The 18,920-nt window shown below is 35.2% G+C and overlaps 2 protein-coding genes across 2 annotated transcripts in view; both read left to right on the top strand.

The window, feature by feature from the left end:
• Nucleotides 1–11,366: 11,366 nt before the first annotated feature.
• On the top strand, nucleotides 11,367–15,076 carry LOC105231854 (probable basic-leucine zipper transcription factor N). Its single transcript, XM_011213344.4, has 2 exons — nucleotides 11,367–11,452; nucleotides 13,865–15,076. The coding sequence occupies exons 1-2, from the start codon at nucleotides 11,438–11,440 to the stop codon at nucleotides 14,924–14,926; spliced, it is 1,077 nt and encodes a 358-aa protein (XP_011211646.2). The 5' UTR covers nucleotides 11,367–11,437; the 3' UTR covers nucleotides 14,927–15,076.
• A 3,116-nt stretch (nucleotides 15,077–18,192) lies between these two features.
• LOC105231855 (chymotrypsin-1) overlaps nucleotides 18,193–18,920 on the top strand; it is a 3,805-nt gene continuing 3,077 nt past the window's right edge. The window contains exon 1 of the mRNA XM_049449697.1: nucleotides 18,193–18,920. Within this exon, the coding sequence (XP_049305654.1) occupies nucleotides 18,202–18,920 (719 nt within the window). The 5' untranslated portion in view covers nucleotides 18,193–18,201.

The raw sequence follows: 18,920 nt of genomic DNA, 5'->3' as shown, positions 1-18,920 counted from the left end.
TGACAGTTGTTGAGGGAGAAGAGCTCAGCGTTAGCCAAATTTAGGAGATATTCCAGATATCAACTTTAAAGTTATTCAGTAATATCAAGGTACCCAGAATCGGTACTTAACCTTAACCATCTAATATTTGGGTACTCACAACCTGTCGTAAAGCATCGTAAAATCGTAAAATTATAAATTTTTACACTTGTTTAAAAAAAATTGTTGTGGGATTTCATACAAAAAATGAGTTTACACATTTACAATTTTCAATGCTATGTTTTCGAATCGTTATAACTTACAACTTTATGAGACTTGTGAATTGCACAATTGTTTATCGTTAGGTTTTTACAAGGCTTTTTCCGAACCCTTGTATACGTAAAGCTATAAAATTCGGGCCGGTACATCTATTTCGCCGGCACTAAAGGAGTAACGACTTGGAATGTAAGAACCGATATTATGCATTATTCATAATAAAATATCAGCAAATAAGTTTTCGAGATACTATGAGTAAAAATGGAAATAGCGAAAGCGATGCGTTTCGCGGTGCTGATCATTGGGATAAACTTAAGGGTAAAGAACAACTAAAATAGGTAAGACACATGACATCTTAAAAAACCAGAAATCTTGATTACAAATTTATCCTTAAAAAGGGAATACAAGTTAATGAAATCATATATGTATATCTGTGTAATTACTGTTAAAAAGACATTTCCCATACACATTTGCCTCAAATGTATGATTGTTGTGTTATTCTTGCATATGCATGTATTTTTGGTGTTCAACACTTTTGCTGTATTGGTGCATCAACGTTATTTTCCAGCGTACTTTCTGGCGAACCATAATGCCGGCGCCTAAAAGTATACTAAAATTTGGCGTCTCACTAAAAAGTTTCGCCCATTCATTGTTAATAAATGCAAAGCGATCACCAATAATCAAAATGAGTGACGCAATATGATATGATATCGCCGGATTTTGCGATGGGATGTCACTTGAACGCACGCCATGTCATAATATCAGTAAATAAAGTGTAATGTTTAAATATTGAAAGCTAATAAATCAAAAGTAAATTTTTTTCTATAAAAATGTATTTAAATTTCACTTAATATTATAATTTAAATAAATAATTTATTCACTTCTTTATTAAAATAAGTAAATAAATCAAAAATAATAAATTGGATAAAATGACTATGTGTATAAAATTTAGTACGATCGTTGTTAGAACAAAATTGTTTGCTCTTCTGATGGAAGGGAAAGGGGAAAGTACCCGTAGAGGACAAAAAACAAGTATGTACCATTTCGCGAATTATTTTTGCAAACATGAAAACGGTAAACATGAAATTTATATAATTTAAATTTAGGGTAATGTTTAACGAAAAAAAAAATTTTATAACATGAAAATGAAAATACTAATTGACTTTTAGTGGTTTCCGTAAGTATTTTCGGTTCTAATATCGGAATTGGAAAATATGCTGAGGATGAAATTTTCACCTGAAATCATAAAATCAAACATTATTTCACTCGCGACGCTTTTTATCCACGATAAACTACGATCTTCAGACAAAAAAATAATTTAGTAAATTTAATGAAAAACTTGATTTCAAGAAAACCTCGCCAACCACTTTGAAGACACATACATTCCATAACATTTAACATTAAATTTTGCAAAAAATTTCATAGAGTCTCAATTTTTGAAATGTCTTCGGATACTTCCCCCTTAAGTGATTTTTATTTAGGTCCAGCGACTTTTTTCGAAATGGATATAGTGATCGTGGATCGGTACTATGCTTCGAAGAAGTAATTTTAACTTAGACACCACTTACGCGTTTATAGGAAGGTATTGAAGGGGTAATACCATGAAGGAGTACTACTGTGAGCAAAAATTAGTAAGACTTTGTTCACAATTTTAAAATTCTTTATTTATTCTACAAAATCTATGTCGTCTCCCTCTAAGTGGACATGGTTCGTCGTCAAAGTGTTTAAGACCCCCCTTGAATCATTTTGTACCAATCAAAAACACTTGCTCGCGAAAAGCAATTATCACCGAAGCCCTTTTTCAATACGCCGAACGTTTCAGTACCAGAAATTTCCATCCGAAAAATTTAATGGAACTTCTTTGTTGAATAATTTCACTCATAGTAAAAGTCGCCGAATGTACTTCAGAAAGGTAAGCTTATATTAAACACGAATTATTATTTTGATGAGACATTTGGCTCAGATATCCCTGAAAGTCATACCAACCTAGAAAAAAAAACAACTTCGATCGAGTTTTCAAGCGAAATGTAAATTAAAAGTCTTACTATTTTTGCCCACAGTATAATGCGGAAATATTTCTTCATTTAGGAGACTTTTAGTCCGGAGACATAAGATAAGTTTACACTAAATTTCGTAAAAGAATTTTTTTTGTATAAGTTAAAAATTAAAAACCCATAATGTGAATTTATGTGAATTTTTCATATAAATTTTGCGGTTATGTGAAATAAGTTTATTGACGAAGATGATTGCTATTTTCATTACCCAAAACATTGCCATATAAGTAACATTTTTCTATAGGACTGGCAGTCGGGATAAACCATTCGAAGCCCTCAAAAATTCAGATGAGGGCGGGGCTTCCTTTTCCCGTCCACAGAATGCCCGTAAATTATTTTTCCCTTAATGTTTGTTATTTTATCTTTCGTTTCCGATGAGTTTCACCTATTATGAATTTCTTTCTTTTTTATCATTTTCAAAGGCTTCTGGAATAGTTTGTTTACGTAGATTGGTGTTTAAAAAAACTTTGATTTTTTCTAGTGAGATTTTCTTTTCATTAATTTGACAAAAATAATTAATAAAATATTTAAGCAATAGCATTTAAGTGATTTGAAAGGTCAGATAATATCTTGCTCAAAGAAAAATGGTGTACAGCAAGGTCTGTAATTATCAATTAGCCCTACAGATAGAACTTCAAAACATTTATTTACAATGTATTGTTTAACTATTAACATTGTTGCCGACGCAGTAGGCTCATTAAATATATTAACAAAACATTGTTAAAATGCATTCGCTTTAAAGGCTTGAAGATTTAATTTGATTTCTATTAAACGAACTGTTTTCCATTAATTTGACAAATGTATCTTTTAAATCTATGATAATAGTTTATAAAATAATTAAACTTAAGCATTGATTGATTGACTACACCAATGTTCATGACATTTTTGCTGTTATTGTTAATCTTTTTACATCAATAATACTATTTAATTAAGAAGTACTAATGTAAAATCAGTTGGCTACTACAAACGTCCATTCGTATTAAATATGCAATGTACGAGGTTGGTTTGATAGGTCATTGATATTTTAAAAATTTATATTGGGTAGTCTTTTCGTATTTTGTCAATCGATTTCGTTGCAGTCGTATATCTCCAGTGCTACCAATCACATTACATCATACCATATAGTGTTGGAAAGGTGAAATTTTAAGTTTTATTTAGACAAAAACATTAAATTCGCGGAATTTGAAAAAAAGTTACAGCTGTTCAAAAATGAGTGAAAATAATGAAGAAATTCGTTGTATTTTAATTTTTTGTATAAAAAAGGTAACAATACGAGCCAAGCCACCAATGAAATTTGTGAAGTTTACGAAGACGATGCTGTATCAGTTCGTGCAGCACAACAATGCTTCGCTCGCTTCTGTTCTGCGAATTTCGAAATTTCGATTTACACTGATGGTGAATAATGTCTCCAGCTAAAAACGGCAAAAAGTGGTTGACTAAAATGGAACATATTTGTTGTGTAAATATTACTATATACGAGGGCTGCTAAATATATTTCTGGCCTAATAATGAAAAATAAATATTTATCAACGAAAATGGTTTTATTGTTTTTCAAAATATCGTCTTGGAAGACCCACACTGTCGATTGCTGTTTTGTTTCGGGCTCATACGCATAGATCCATGATTCGTCACCTGTGACGATCTTATAAACGTCTTTTGAAGCACCGCTATCGTATTTTTTCAGCATTTCTTTACACCAACACGAGTCTTTTTTTGAGCGATTGTCAAATTGTGCGAATCCAACGAGAACAAACCTTTTTTACGGCCAGGTGTTCATGCAATATGGAATATATGCTGGTGGGAGAAATGCATAGGCATGCCTCTATCTGAAGGTATGTTACATGACGGTCTTGCATTATCAGTTCACGTAACGGCATTGATGTTTTCTGGCACAACGGCTGTTTTTGGACGACCTTCACGAGATTCGTCTTTGAGCGAGCGTCGGCCACGATTGAATTCGTTGTAACAGTTTTTCACAGTGCTATAGGATGGTGTTTCATAACCATATAAAGATTTTAGTTCATCGATGCACTCTTGTAGTGATAATCCACGTCAAAAGTTGTGAAAAATGATCGCACGAAAATGTTCACGAGTTAGTTCCATTTTTTGCCGAGATGAATTTTTTAATTCCCTGTAAATAAAACAATTCACGATTAAATGACAAAACGTTCTGAGTGATGTTATGTGTTAAAATGTCAAACTTTCCAATGGAAATGTTAGATTGCACCTGGCAACACTTAGTGTTGCCTAGGCCAGAAATATATATATAGGAGCCCTCGTACAATATATATAAAAAATAAGTTTTGATTAGAAATACGAAAAGACTTTTTCGACTACCCAACTCTTAATGACTTAAAAAAAAATTGTCGCAATTCGAAGCCTGATTCATAGATTTTTGCCATCGTGTCACAGGGTGTGTTGTCTTGCTGAAGCCGTACTTTCTTTTTCTTCAAGCCGTTTCTTTACGAGTTTATTCTCCAAACTGTTCAATAATGCTAGGTATTAGTCGGTGTTGATGGTCCCATTCTTTTACAAGATAGCCCATAAAAATTATTCCATACTCATTCCAAAATACAGACGCCATAAGCTTACTAGCCGACTGTGCAGTCCACTCGGATGACTGTCGATTGGACTTTGGAGATAAATGTTAGAGCCATGTTTTATTCATTGTCGCATATCGACACTTAAACTCGGTTTTATTTCGCTTCAACATCTCCAAAAACTATTTTGAATCATCGACTTGACTTTTTTAGGCGTTCACTGCGTTCACCGTCTTTGGTGCTCATTTCCCCACGTCTAAATTTGGCATAACAATCCTTGATGGTTGATTTTCCTAGGGCAAGATCCGATTATCGAAATTCAACCACAAATAACTATGAATAGGTGTGCAGTAATTATAAGTATAAATGATTTTTTTACTGTTCTTTTTTTGGTGAAAAAGAGGATACCTAATTTTCTTCGTAAGCTCGTGGAACTATTTTTCTAAGCGACTTCGAGCAAATGGGAAGTACAAATTCCCTTTTTGGAGACAAAAACTCCATTGCATTTCGTTAAAAAGAAGTCAGGGACTTATCAAACTCACCTTATATCAATAAACAAAAATTAGCTTTGCTTTACGTCTACTTCACAACTCTTCATGCCACTAATTTATTAATTTCTTAATTATTTAAGTGCAAACATTTAGTTATTGTTGTTTTTTCTTCCTATGCGGTCTACGCAGTTTGCAGCCAAAACTAGCAATACATACAGGCACCTCTCAAAATGCATTTTCGCCTCAAACGGCACTGCACATTGATTTGTTGTGACAAAAATTAATCACTTCCCATCTACACGAAACACTCCGAGCTTGCAACCGAAGCTGAAGCAATCTCTAGTCAAATTTACATATTTCGATTATTACCGTAGCAAGCGCTCGAAGAAAGATGCGTCCATAAATTTGCATAAAGCGAGTTAACGCAATGCTCGACGTGAACCCGTTCAAAACACAATGAATGGTAGACAATTGGCGTGAGAAAGTCGAAAACCCGTTTCAAAGCATTAATGTCAACGGTCAAAGATTTACAATTCGTTTGTGCGGTTGCTCGGTTTTGGTAGCACAAATATTGGAAGTTGCAAAAATGTGCTTTCATGGTTTTTGCAAACCTAATTAATTTATGCTGGTGAGAAAATGTGCATGGTGTAATTAATCACAATTTTTACTTAATTAATAATAATAGTAATAGTGAATATTTGATATGATAACACGTGTACTTGTAGGTAATGAAATAGGCGAGAGGTTATATTATTACGTTAAGTTACATCGAATGGAAGATCACACTTTTGATTTTAGAGTTATCTCTTGTGATATCGTAATTTCTTAGCATTAATGAGACCACCGAATACCTGACAAATCCATGCACGAAACAAAACTAAAAACTGTTTATAAAAAAAAATAATTACAGGATTTCTTTTTAAAGAAAGCTTTAGTTTATCTAAATGTTTACCTGAAATATTTGTTCCGAAGGCTGCATTTCTGGCATTTATTATTTTCATCCTGCCCGAGAATGTCTTGTCATTTTCAATATCTCAAAGCCTAAGATTAATTTCAAATAAAACGAAAAACGTAAAATTCAAACATCTTCGCATTATCTGCGGCTATATGGCGTATGAGTATTTAAACTGAATTTCGTACTGAAAAATTATCAGAAATGTACTGCCGACAATTAAATCGTCTGAGGAAACAATTGGCTAGAAGCGGCCAACTTGTTCAATATATAAAAAGAATTGTGTTCCATCAGATCAAGGTCAGGCCCCGCACATCGATACTGACTCGCCAAAAGCTCCAGGAACTTAATGGGGAGGTTCTTATGCATCCCTCCATCTTATACAGCGTCTACCAATATGTATGACATGTTTTGATAGCGCTTGGTGGCCATAATTGTTTAAGGATTTGTGTCCAATTTCGTCAGTGTGTGTTTAGAAAGTTTGGCATTTCATCATGTCACATTTCACTTTGACACAACATTTTAAATTTGACTAGGATTATTACACAAATGCACATTTCCGAAAAGCTCCCAAATTCAATTTCATGGAAAAATTATCTTCTCAGATGAGGATCATTGCCATATTAATGGTTTCGTCAACAAAAAAATTGTTTGTAATGATGTGAGTAAAATACTCGTGTGTTTCGGGGACATTGTATGGCGGCATCATCGAGCCTTATTTCTTTCCTAATGAGGCAAGAAGTTCCGTTACCATCAATAAATAGCGAGCGTTATAACACTTCATCCAAGTAATTTGAGAAAATCGACGTCGACGATTTTATTTCCAACAAGACGGTGCGCTCTCTCATGTTTCACGTCTAATTTCGAGAAATTACTCAGTCAAATGGCCGCCAAGGTCATGCGATTTAGCGCCTCCAGATTATTTTTTCTAGGAGCATGTTAAATCAAAGGTGTAAACCAATCAATAAGCAACGCTCATGCAGATCGATGACAACATTCAGCGGACCGAAATCCCAGCCAAAATGCTGGGTTATCGAAAATTGGTGTAATCGGATGGAGATATGTATACAAACAGAGCCGTGATGATCATTTGGCCGACATCAAAACGTAAAAGACATAAACTTATTTGCATAACAAAATGACAGAGGGCCCATTTTGACCAAAATTTGAGTGTTTTGTTTCATTTTGACCTCATGTCGTTCTTGTTAGTGGACCCCAAATCGAATATAATATTTGTAATGGATATGCAATTTAAGCGATAACATTCATGGCTGCAATGTAAACTTTTAGATTTTTTTTTAATTTTTTGAGAGGTTATACCTTTAAAAATAACACTATTTGGGTTTTCACAAGTCTCATAAAGTTGTAAGTTATAACTATTCGAAAACATAGCATTGAGAATTGTAAATGTGTAAACTATTATTGTTTTAGTTTTTGAATTATATGCTTCTAACCGCACAGGTTTTAGTTTTAGCAGTCTAAAAACAACCAAAATTCTTCAAAATTTTTATTTTTCTCCTCCATAGCTTATTGTAGATAATATCTTCTAATGATAATTTTGTCTTAGGTTTCATCCATAAAGAAAGTAAGAAATCGTTGCAACACTTTAGGACCTTTTTTAGCGCCGTCGACAGTCGCGTATAACTCTTACACTACGAGTATGTATTAAAAAGAGAAGCTTAATACAAAGATGATGTAATTTGAGAAATTTTGATTTTCTGCTCTACAAATTCTAGTTTGTTTCATTTACTGTAGCTGATTTTAATCCATAATTTCCATTGGTCTCAATAATTTCCTTGTTCAAAAAGTCAGATAATATTTAAATTTCCTGGCTGAACAAAACAAAAATGTTTTGCTTAATTTCACTTAACCTAACATTAAAATTTGTTTTAACTTAACCCAATCTTTAATCAGCCGAAAGTAATGATCTCATTATTAGCCAAATTTCTTCTCCTGAGCCACACAAACTGATTTAGTAATTACCATTACAATGCACCGCTTTACAATGCCTATAAATATAATGTAAATGTGGATTAATAAAAGTGCCACGTCGCTCAGTTATCGCCATTGAATGTGACCGCCTTGGCAGTGGGAGCCACAAAGCATTGAACACTATAAATCAAGACAGCACACTTTTATCTATGAAAAATTTGACTTTAATAATATGTACTATTATTGAAAATCGAAATGGTTTATAAGAAACCCATTGATTCGAAAACAATGCCATCTAGAGAGTGCTAGGCGCCCAACCAAAGTTTGAGAGAGCTGTATAGCAACGTTTCGGTGGACAATAGACTTGTCAACAATGGATTTTTTGCATCAGTTGTTGTTGGTTTTTACTTAATATACAATTTTTGCATACATTTGCAACTTCTGTCGAAACCTTTTGTAAAATCCAGTTCAATTCAAAGTGTTGTTAAAGTGACCTTAAAGAAGAGAGTGGATTTGTCATCATGGCGCTCACACATACTTATACATTTTTTTTTCTGTGCAAAACCTTTTTAATTTATTCGATGATTATGAAAGGACAATCCTTTATTTCGGATTGTTTACTAATTAAACTATGAGACATATTATAATATTCCGTGCCTTCTAAGACTCTCCAGACTCGAACCTTGTACGGAAAAAAGTATTCGAATAATTACCGGATGTTGGTTGAAAAGGGAGGCGAATTAGCAGCACTTAGGCCATCATTAGGCCAACCTTTTTAATACCCCAGCTGCCCCATGTCTCTTTAGTTAAACTATTGGGGGCCATGGAATATGTCTCTCCTCATCAGACTGACGATTGAGCATTCGCATAGATGATGTTCCAGCGTTTCATCATCCTCCGCGTATGATCGACATTGCGCCGAAACCAATTTTCCCACTTTCTGAAGGTGACATTTTAAGGGTACTTGCCCTGAAAGTGACCACTGTGATGTTACTTGTTACTAAGCTCACTTTGGTCTAACAGCACGAGATTTTTTGTCTATCCACCATCGGCACTCCCCAAAGTAATTGTGTAGTATGCCCTGTGTAGCTACTGTTTCAACGCCTGAGATGTTCAGCTAGGTTCCGTTGCTTTAAGCAACCTTTGAAGGTACTTAATGACCTGGGGCAGCTTAGCATAATTGTGTCTGTAGCTGCTCTAGAACGGATAAGGTAATCTGTCTTTTTATTTTCTTCTATTCCTATATGATCGGATACCCAGCTAGTATTAACCGAGGTAGATACTAAAAGTATAGTTATTGCCTGCTTGCATAACCTAACGACTGTTTATGAACTCTAGACTGTTTCTGAACTTGTTGGTTAGAGCAGAAGCCCACTTGGCATCTTCTGTTATGCCCGCAATTTCGGTTTGAGATACTGAATTGTAGTCATTTAAATAGTTTGAAGCTGTCTTCTGTGTGGGGATTACTACTGAAGAAACTGTTCGAGTTTCATCTTTTGATCCGTCAGTGAATATGTATATTTTGCTGTTGAACTGTCGATCACTGAACCATTGGTCTATTAATCTCTGTTGGGGTATGAAAAGGATACGTTTAGTTCTTCGAACGTCTCCTTTACTCGGTCGCAGTTCCAGATTAATCCGAATTTATTTACAAAGTTGAGTATGATACCATGCCAGTAGTGACGTTTGGCCTGGCTCCAATGGCCTACAGTCATAAGCTGGTGATTGTAAGCATTACCTCATACTTTACTTGTGTATGTATTAGCCAATTGTCAAGGTAACCTCCAGAGCCTTAGTAGGCATAGTTCTCATTTCACTCGCAATCCCCAGCAAGCAGGCCCGTGCGGCTGTTCTAGAGGTTTAATACGGTACTTTTTCGTTAAGTCCATCCACTTGTATCGAACGAATAGACCATGTGGGGTTGTAAACCTTATTGTCTATTCAGTAGGAGTTCCAGATTCGTAGAGCTTTGGAAGATCTGTTCTCAATAGGTTCTCTCCAACCAAATTTTATATCTAGGGTAACTTTGAGATATTTGACAGAGCTCGAGAGTACAATAGTTTTATTCCCAAAGGAGAAGAAGAAGAAGATATTGAATGGCGATGTTTTCGTTCTTCTTGTGAAAAAACAATTTCTGCTTCTTCCCGATTAACAGTTAGTTCGACACTCTCCACATAGTTACTAAAGATCTCTAAGGCCATTTCTATGCTTCGGAATAGGCGAATAAGATTCCACCCTGAACACAGCGAGGTCGTCCGCGGAGCAGATGTTAGTAGCAAAGAAAGAGCCAAAAAGGCATTCATTTGGTTTTACGAATTGGCTACAATATGCGAACAAAGAACTAATAGAGATGGATTTCTCGCGTGCTTAAGATATTCAAGATATATCTGCTTCCAAACAGATTTTATAAAAGAGTTCCAACAATATCAGTATCTCGAATTTTCTAAGATTTTAATTTTAGAAAATATGTACCACTAAAATATAAACCTATTAGTCATCGCTTCTTTCCGATAAATAATACTGAAAATACTGTTATAACACACAAGGGAATTTTTCACACCGTTCCCTTTCTCCAAGTGCCCTCTCTCTTTTTCGATAATAACATATCTATAAATTAGAAGGTTGACATTTTTAAAATGAACATGCGAAATATTGAAATTGATTTTGATTATGCTTATTGTTGCTAATTTTAGCAGTGCGAAAGGCACATATTATCCGCAAAATATTTGCAACAAATCGAAGCTTTTTAATTGAGCCACTATTGTCTGGTCCATATACACCTCTATAAGGTTGATTAAAATGCTACCAAAGCTGTGATTTTCTCGCCGACAGTATGATTTGTAAAACCTTTTATGCGCAGCACATTGTCATTGTAATCATTAAAGCGGGTAAATGTGTGAGTGTACACACATGTATTGTTTGTGTTGCTGTTATGATTATAGGTTGCGCTATTATTGGTTGCCTAAAGAGTGCTGCATATGATTACAAGTTGTAAGGTGGGTAGTCGACGCCACCAAACAGTCACCGACGCACCAGACGGTCACTGTCACTTCAGCTTGACGCTCATTTTGTTATGCGTTCAGCGCATCTGCGCCAGTTTTGGTGAATGCTAAGTTTTATGCTGGTATAAAAAGCATGAACTGACTGCAGTTGGTTCACAGTCCAACTAGATTGGTCAAATCCTAAAGTCAACCGTTCAACCAACTCAACTTTAGCATCAAACTAGGCGACAAGATGAAGATCTTTGTGGTGCGTGGCTGTGTGAAATTATAAGTGATTGAGTGTTATTTAGATATTTTTATTATTTTCGATGAATTGTGTCTCCGATGTGTAAAGAGAATCAAAGAAATAATAACATAAAACGGCTGCGAAAGCTGGAACGTTTAAGTTCAAAACTTGAAAATATAGAAAAACAGCACTGTTTAACTGCAAGTTTAATATTTTACAGTTATTAGCGTTTGAAAGTGCATAAACGAGAAAAATTAACCTATAAAGCATGTTGTTCTAAAAATTTAACAGCGAGTTTAATTCGCCAAAATTCTTGTGAATAATGATCAAATTATCAAGCAGATTACAAGTGAGACTTGGCTGATAATATTTGGTAGAGAAATAAATGTATAGATATGACTATTGCTTAGCGAGTCGTAGGTTCAAAAACTGAACCTAAAACCATTTTATCATAGCAGATAATCATACCAAGAATATACATTGTGATGGCCTTCAGCAAGTTTGGTTTTATCTCTTCGATCGACTGAAAACGGGTTCCACGGAGCGGCAGTTTCAGTTTGTGGAACAAGAAAAAATCAGAAAAAATCAGACGGAGCCAAATCTGGCGAATTCGGTGGTTGATCGATGGTGTTCATTGCGTTTGTAGCTTTAAATTCGGTCACAATCGTGGCTCGATGTGATGGTGCATTATTGTCGTGCAAAATCTATGAATTGTTGTTCCAAGACTCCGTTCGTTTTCGACGGATGTTCTCACGCAAACGCCACAATACATCCAAATACATCCAATTGACCGGCTGTCCCTCCGGAACAAATTTATAATGCACCAAAACACGAATAACGCTCGTTTTTCCCTTTCATTCCAATGACTGTTTACTTATAAACCCATGTCTCATCGGCTGTTCTCCATGAAAAATATACCCAAAGAGACCTGTTTACGACACTCTTTTTGGAAAAATAGTCAGTTGTATCGGAACGCGTCGAGCAAGCACATTTCCTATTTAAAATAATTACCATAAATTCGAAAGGACTCGCGGGAGATGTCGAGCCCTCTTGCCATTCTCTCTAACACTTGCCAGACGATTTTCAAGCACCATGTCCTTAATTTTTTTAATATTTTCATCAGTTGAAAAGGTCGAAAATTGTCCAGAGCGAGGCTTGTCTTCGATGATCTTTCCACTGTTTTTGTAGGCTTCGTACCACTCGTAGGCTTGAGTTTTTGTTAAAATTGAATCACCGTAATCTTTTTCTAAGATTTCAAATTCTTTTTTCGATATTTTTATCCATTGTAAAAATCGCAACGCACCACTGAGGTGTACCAACTTAAGCAGCTTCTGTAAACAAACTGGTTGACAGATCGCGCTCATATTGTGCATAGTAATTAAGGACAGTCCTACCAACTTAGAAAAAATATTTTTGACATATAATTTACTCGTGGAATTTAATTACAATTTCCGGGTACTTTTTTGTTACAATGTATAGTTTTGGCATTCAAATATTATTCACAAACATCCATATGCTATCGGCTGACAGCTTAAAACAGATAGATAGATATCTTCGCTTGTTGAGTTACATCAAAACGATTTTATAACATAAAAACTAAATTTCATAATCACCCTACAAAGGTGTCAACACCAAATTATCATAATAATTGTATTTAATCGAACAATAGCTTCAATTGGGTTAAGTTTTGTATTGAGAAATGTCTGCTTAACTGACGTCCACTATACATTAAAACCGGTTAAATAAAATTTTCTCATAATAAAGTGGGCGAACTAAAATATTAAAAGAAAATTATTGTTAGATGCGCTTTAAAATTTATCAAATCCAAAATAAAAGTTAAAATTTTTAGTAAGTAATCAAAATTAACCATAACCTAATACTTTTCAACCAGTCCTTATGAACTTTATTAGTACATTAGTCGCAAATTAAATTGAGGAAACTAAATACTGAAAATTTAATTATTTTAAGATAACATTTAGAAAGGTACGTAGGGTGGATGTCTGATGACGCAACTAGGTCTTTAGGAGGCGAAATCACCGGCACTAAATTGCAAGTAACCAGATATATTCCCTCTTTGTTGGAGTCTAATTTTAAGGTAGTGCCAGATCTGTTCACATCTTTCTCAGAGTTCCTGACTCTCTGTCAGAATGCTTTCTTTAACTGCTGTGATCTCCGCTTGGAAGTCAAAGCAGTGATCTGGTAGTCGGAATACGATACTGAAATATCATTTTGCTAAAAAGACACCATCTCTTTCTCGTTTATCCAGTTTGAATCCTTCCTTATGTATACTTATCTCTAAGTCTAAAATTCAAAGAAAAAAATAATAAAAATTAAAGAAATTGAAAATTCACCTTAATTTACCACCTATAACCCAATCTAGATATGCTCGATTTCCATAATAAAGAGATTTCTATATAAATCTTCAATTTACAGACTATTTCGCTAACACTGGCCGCGCTTGCAACCGCGGATATTTCACTACGCAATGGCTATAATTATCAAGTGCAACAACCACTGATCTCACAGATAGTCAACTCGCTTGCCCAACAACAGCAACAGCAGCAGCAACAACAGCCGCAACATCTGCCAGGTAGCATTCACAACCCCATGCAAATAACTCAACCCAGTCAGCAATATATACCCGCATTGCAACAATCGAGACGGCCCTTATTACCACAACAACAATTGCCGTCACTGCCACCACAACAACAGCTGCAAGCACTAGCGCATATACAGTCACAACCACCACAACAACAAGTACAATCACCACCACTGCAACAACCCCTCGGACGTTTGACGCAAAACCCTGTGGCATTACCGATGCCATCTAACTTCCCCTCGTCAGCAGGTTTCCAAGTGCCCATTGCACCAGTGAGCGCTAGCAAGCAGTCGCGCCGCTTGCGATCACGCGTCAAGGTGCCAAAGAAGGCTATAGTCACCAAGAGTTTCTTCATACACTCAGCACCCGAGGAGAATGAGGAGGAGGTTCAGGATGAACTCAATCAATTGGCTGCTCAACCACGCAAACACTACAATGTACTGTTCGTGAAGACACCAGCGCAAACCAGTAAGGCTGCGGCTGTCAATCTGGCCAAGGCGTTGAATGAGGAAAAGACTGTTGTTTATGTGTTGTCGAAGAAGACCTCAGCCGCTGACTTGCAGGATGCCATACAAGAGGCACCACAACACATTAACAAACCCGAAGTGTTCTTCATTAAATATCGCACACCCGAGGAGGCGGCCAATGCACAGCGACAAATCCAATCGCAATATGACAGTTTGGGCGGTACCTCTACCATTACCGATGAAGGTTTGGCGCCAGTCACTTCAGTTGTGGGCTCACTCGATGCATCCGAGGAGGAAGATGTCGAAGACGAGCAACAGTTGGTTCAACAACAGCCGGCCGCTCAAGATGGTTCATACGAAGATCAATTCCCAAATGCCATCAATCCACCAGCCAGTGGTCAGTACTTACCACCCCTAAATCAGTACTAAAGATCTTCATTTTGCTAATGAATGCTTCATGTTAGTTGTTATGAATTTATGTGAGAGAGTTCAAGAAAACATTCCACAACTTTCTTTTGTTAATCTAGTTTTAAGTTTGTAGAAAATTAAGTGCACATTTGCAAATAAAAATTAACCTTCCCATAGATATTATTGAAAAAATATTTAGAGTGGTTTACTCATTTTTAAGTGAAATAATTTTATATAACATTGACAGTAGCTTTTCATCAACATCGTTTGTCTTGGGACAACTCCATATTTGCCCGAAATTATTTTACAAATTAAGGACCCTATTTAATCTAACTTCCTTCCGAACAGCTAATAATTGTTATGAGCAGTTTCCTTTGAGATGAATTCTAGAAGGCTCGTATTTCGCTAGTGAACACTGCCGTAGAGCATTATTTGCCTTATCCGATATTTGTATTTAACATTTAAAATACATGTAGCTCATTATAAACATATTTTACGACTTACCTTTAAGATTTTGTATTAAACTTCACTTCTTCTGCTGTATTTCTGCAATTCCAAATACGAGTAGTATGGATAATATACTTTCACATACAAACATTTCTGCAGCTCTTCTCTTTAATGAACCTAGCACTAATTCATTTCATTTTGATCTTTTCTCTTTATTAGTCGTATAAAACATCAATTGATCGATTGATCGGTATATTTTGCACTTAAATCACTGAAACGGCATTATTTGTTATTAAATACTTAGAATTTTAGTTTTTAAATTCAAAGCTCACAATTTTCACTAATTTTACTCAGTCGAATTGGAAACGAACATGTGACGTTTGAAATGGCGGCGGAAACTGTGCAATGCAACTAGAGAAACAGTGCTGCCAGCGCGTCGGTCAAAGCTAAAGCGGCTGCCAAAACTGTAATACTTTTTTGTAATAGATTGCTTAAGGATATAGGGTAAAATTTCATTTAAAGTCTTCTTTTAGTATGTTTTTATAATTAATATAGTATAAATAAGTAACAAACAAATCCTAGTTCACATTAAGTTAAAATGAATTTAACAATAAGAATTCTGTTAAGAAATTGTTATAACAAAACAAATTTTTGTCTTACAGTAAACCAGTTTTGCTCTTAATAATTTCAAAAAACTTTTATCCTGTGATTAACGTAAATTATTAAAGTTAACTATTTGCTAAATTTCTTAAATTTTTATTTCATATTACAATTTTTATTATTTTTCTAAATTTTCCTAAAAGTTCTCATTAATATTTTTATTAATTTTCATTAATTAATATATTATAAACATAATTATATAATTTTTTTTAAAGGAGCATGTTTTATGTTTTAAAAATTAGTTTAAAATTTCTCCACTTATCTTTATATAAACTTCTTTACACAAAAATAGTGGCTACCATATTTAACTATCTGACATTGCAAATGCAACCCTTTGCATCTTTCAGTTTCCTTCGCGATTTCAATTTTCGTGCAAAAAATTTCGACGTGCTCGTGTAAAATTAGTGAAAATTGTGATTTTTGCACAAAAATTTTCTTGTAATGTAGGGTTTTGTGTTTAATATGCATTTAGTAATTGTTTTTTTAATGAAAATGTAAGTGCAGAACTTATGTTTGTTAAGTTAATTGGCAAAGGAGCTGTAAAATGTCAAAGAGTGTGCTGCGCAGGCAGAGTCAAATGTTTACATGCGTGTTTTTGCGTGTAAAAGTTTTAAATATTATGCAAATTATTAAATGAATGTTAGCTTGAGATATAGTTTTGATGATAATCTACGAAAAAGGTGAGTCTTTTTACGTTTTCTAGAAAATAAATGCTATCAAAAATCTCTAATAAAAGTAGCAGCAGAGAAGCGAACGCAGGCAGCGCTGCTTGGCTTCAAAATGTTTAACTTCTTCATAGTAAACAGCGTGCAACATTTTGAAGCTTATGTAGCATTAATTCGTAATATTTCGGTAGTTTGAAGTGTGTTGCATATTAGATCATATGAAAAGTGCAGGATGATATTTTAATGATTTTGCTTTGTTTAATTTAATACAAATTATATTTAAGTATATAAATAGACAAAAATAGTAAAATAAAAACCACCTAAACCTATGGGCTGGTTAATAATATATTATAAATATGGAGTAAAACGCCTGCATCTGAAAAAATATTTAATAACTATTTTTATAGATATATACCACATAAACAAATTAAATTTGCATTCAATATATTTTAATTTATTGCAACTAAAGTGTTTCAAGCCCGATATTTGTCATAAAATATCGAAAGAATATCGAGATATGCGAAATTCTATACAACTAAATACCTTTGTACTTCAAAGTCATCGTGAAATGGTAACTTGTATCACCTTAAAATAATAGAGTTGAACATATTATATATATATACATATGTATATATTAATTAGAATGAAGAGACTAGCTAAACTCTGGGTGACTGTCTGTTTGTTCGTCTGTGAAAGCTGTGACTTGAATAAAAATTTAGATATCTTAATGAAACTTGGCACAGATGTTCCTTGGCAAAAAAATGTAAGAACCAGTAACCGAAAGCCTTAAAAGGCCAAAACTAAGTCGTAAAGCCCGAACTTAGTCCTTCTTTATTTGTTTTCATTTAGTCTTCCAGTTAGCAGCAGTTCTATTTTGATAGTCAGGACTCATGAGATTATATTTTTAGGTCTTTAACAGGGTATATTAAGTTTGTCAGATATTTGTAGAATCCGTTTGGCGGGACGGGCTGAGTCTATTTAGGTACGTCTGTTTATATACGAAGTAGTCGTTCTGAAATTTTTCATGCGTCCGTTTCTTGTAAGTATGTATGTATACAATTGCTTTCCAAACTTCCGATGAAGTATAAAATAAAGTTGTAAACTTTTAAAGCCCAGTTATCATAATTTTCTCTTTGTGTGCTCGTATATTTAACGTAAAGATATGATATAATGAAGAGTGAAAGTATTGTTTTTCTCCTCAAAATAAGAACATGGAACGCACTACTCTACTTTAAAATAAACCTACTTTTCAACAATTACTTCAGGGCTGAAGCCATAACCCTTTTTAAGTGAATATCGCATTGCACACATTTGTGCTCACTCACTAAACATTATTTTCCTCACAGCAGGGTTCTTATGCCTCGACGGTACAGAAGTCAATAGCGAGGTAGTGATAAGCACGCCACAAGAGCCAATAACTGCACTTTTATTACTTAACCTCAATACCAAAAGCTCTACTTTTGAGCTATAAAAGTCGAAACTATTTTCCAAATCAAGCATTCCAGTTTTCGCATTACAAAAAACATGTACCATTGTAAAATAATCGGTTTACTGGCACTCCAGTTGGCGCTACTCGCTGTCGTCAGCGGTCGGGTCGTAACGAAGGATGAAAACGAAATTCTGTACCCACCACAGACGAATTCACGCATTGTCGGTGGCGCAGCGGCACCCGAAGGATTGGCGCCATATCAAATTTCCATGCAGAATCTACGCGGTCGTCATTTCTGTGGCGGTGCCATCATCGATCAGCGTTGGATCATCACCGCCTCACATTGTGTGGCGGGCGCCACAGTTCCTAAAATACAAATCCTCACTGGCGCACAAAATCTGAAAAACAACACTGGCAAATACTACTATCCCGACCGCATTGTGATGCACACAAACTACAACCATCCGCCATATGCCAACGATATTGCGCTCTTGCACTTGAACGATTCAATTGTCTATGATGAACACACGCAGGCGGTGAAGTATGCTTACGAGCCGCTGAAGAAGGATGATGAATTGGTGCTCACCGGTTGGGGTTCCATGGCGCTAGGTGGCTCCACACCGGATGTCTTGCAAACACTGACGGTACGCGTTGTGCCATATGAAGAGTGCCGCGCCGCACACACTGAAAATTTGTCGAGCTACGTGGATGTGGGTCACTTGTGCACCTTCAATGATAACGGCAAAGGTGCTTGTCACGGTGATTCAGGTGGTCCGCTGGTGCATAATGGCACTCTGGTCGCATTGGTCAATTG

This window comes from Bactrocera dorsalis, chromosome 2 (genome assembly GCF_023373825.1).
Source record: "Bactrocera dorsalis isolate Fly_Bdor chromosome 2, ASM2337382v1, whole genome shotgun sequence".
Taxonomy (NCBI): Eukaryota; Metazoa; Arthropoda; class Insecta; order Diptera; family Tephritidae; genus Bactrocera; species Bactrocera dorsalis.
Note: the sequence above shows the minus strand (reverse complement) of the source record. Positions and strands in the feature narration are given on the sequence as shown.